This window comes from Eimeria mitis, genomic scaffold (assembly GCF_000499745.2).
Source record: "Eimeria mitis Houghton genomic scaffold, Emh_scaff255, whole genome shotgun sequence".
Classification (NCBI taxonomy): domain Eukaryota; phylum Apicomplexa; class Conoidasida; order Eucoccidiorida; family Eimeriidae; genus Eimeria; species Eimeria mitis.
In genome coordinates, this window is record NW_013570891.1 from 6,919 (window position 1) to 7,153 (window position 235).

General features: G+C 60.4%; 1 protein-coding gene across 1 annotated transcript in view; it reads left to right on the forward strand.

Moving 5' to 3' along the window:
• The window catches only part of EMH_0005530 (uncharacterized protein), a gene marked incomplete at both ends in the record, with an annotated part of 3,857 nt that overhangs the window by 3,373 nt on the left and 249 nt on the right, over positions 1-235 (forward strand). Inside the window, one exon of the mRNA XM_013497229.1 lies at positions 1-49. Within this exon, the coding sequence (XP_013352683.1) occupies positions 1-49 (49 nt within the window). The remainder of the gene's footprint in view (positions 50-235) is intronic.

Consider the following 235-nt stretch of genomic DNA (forward strand, 5'->3'; position numbering starts at 1 on the left):
CAGCAACAGCAGCAGCAGCAGCAGCAGCAGCAGCAGCGGGGCAACAAAGGTCCAGTGAGCAATAGCAGCAACAGCAGCGGCAGACAGCAGCAAGCAGCAGCTGCTGGCGGTGGCCGCAGTCGTGATGCAGCTGCAGCAACAACAGCAGCAGCAGCAACAACAGCAGCAGCAGCAGCAACAACTGCAGCAGCAACAACATTAGATCGACGGGCCCCCTCTGGGCGGGTTTCGTATG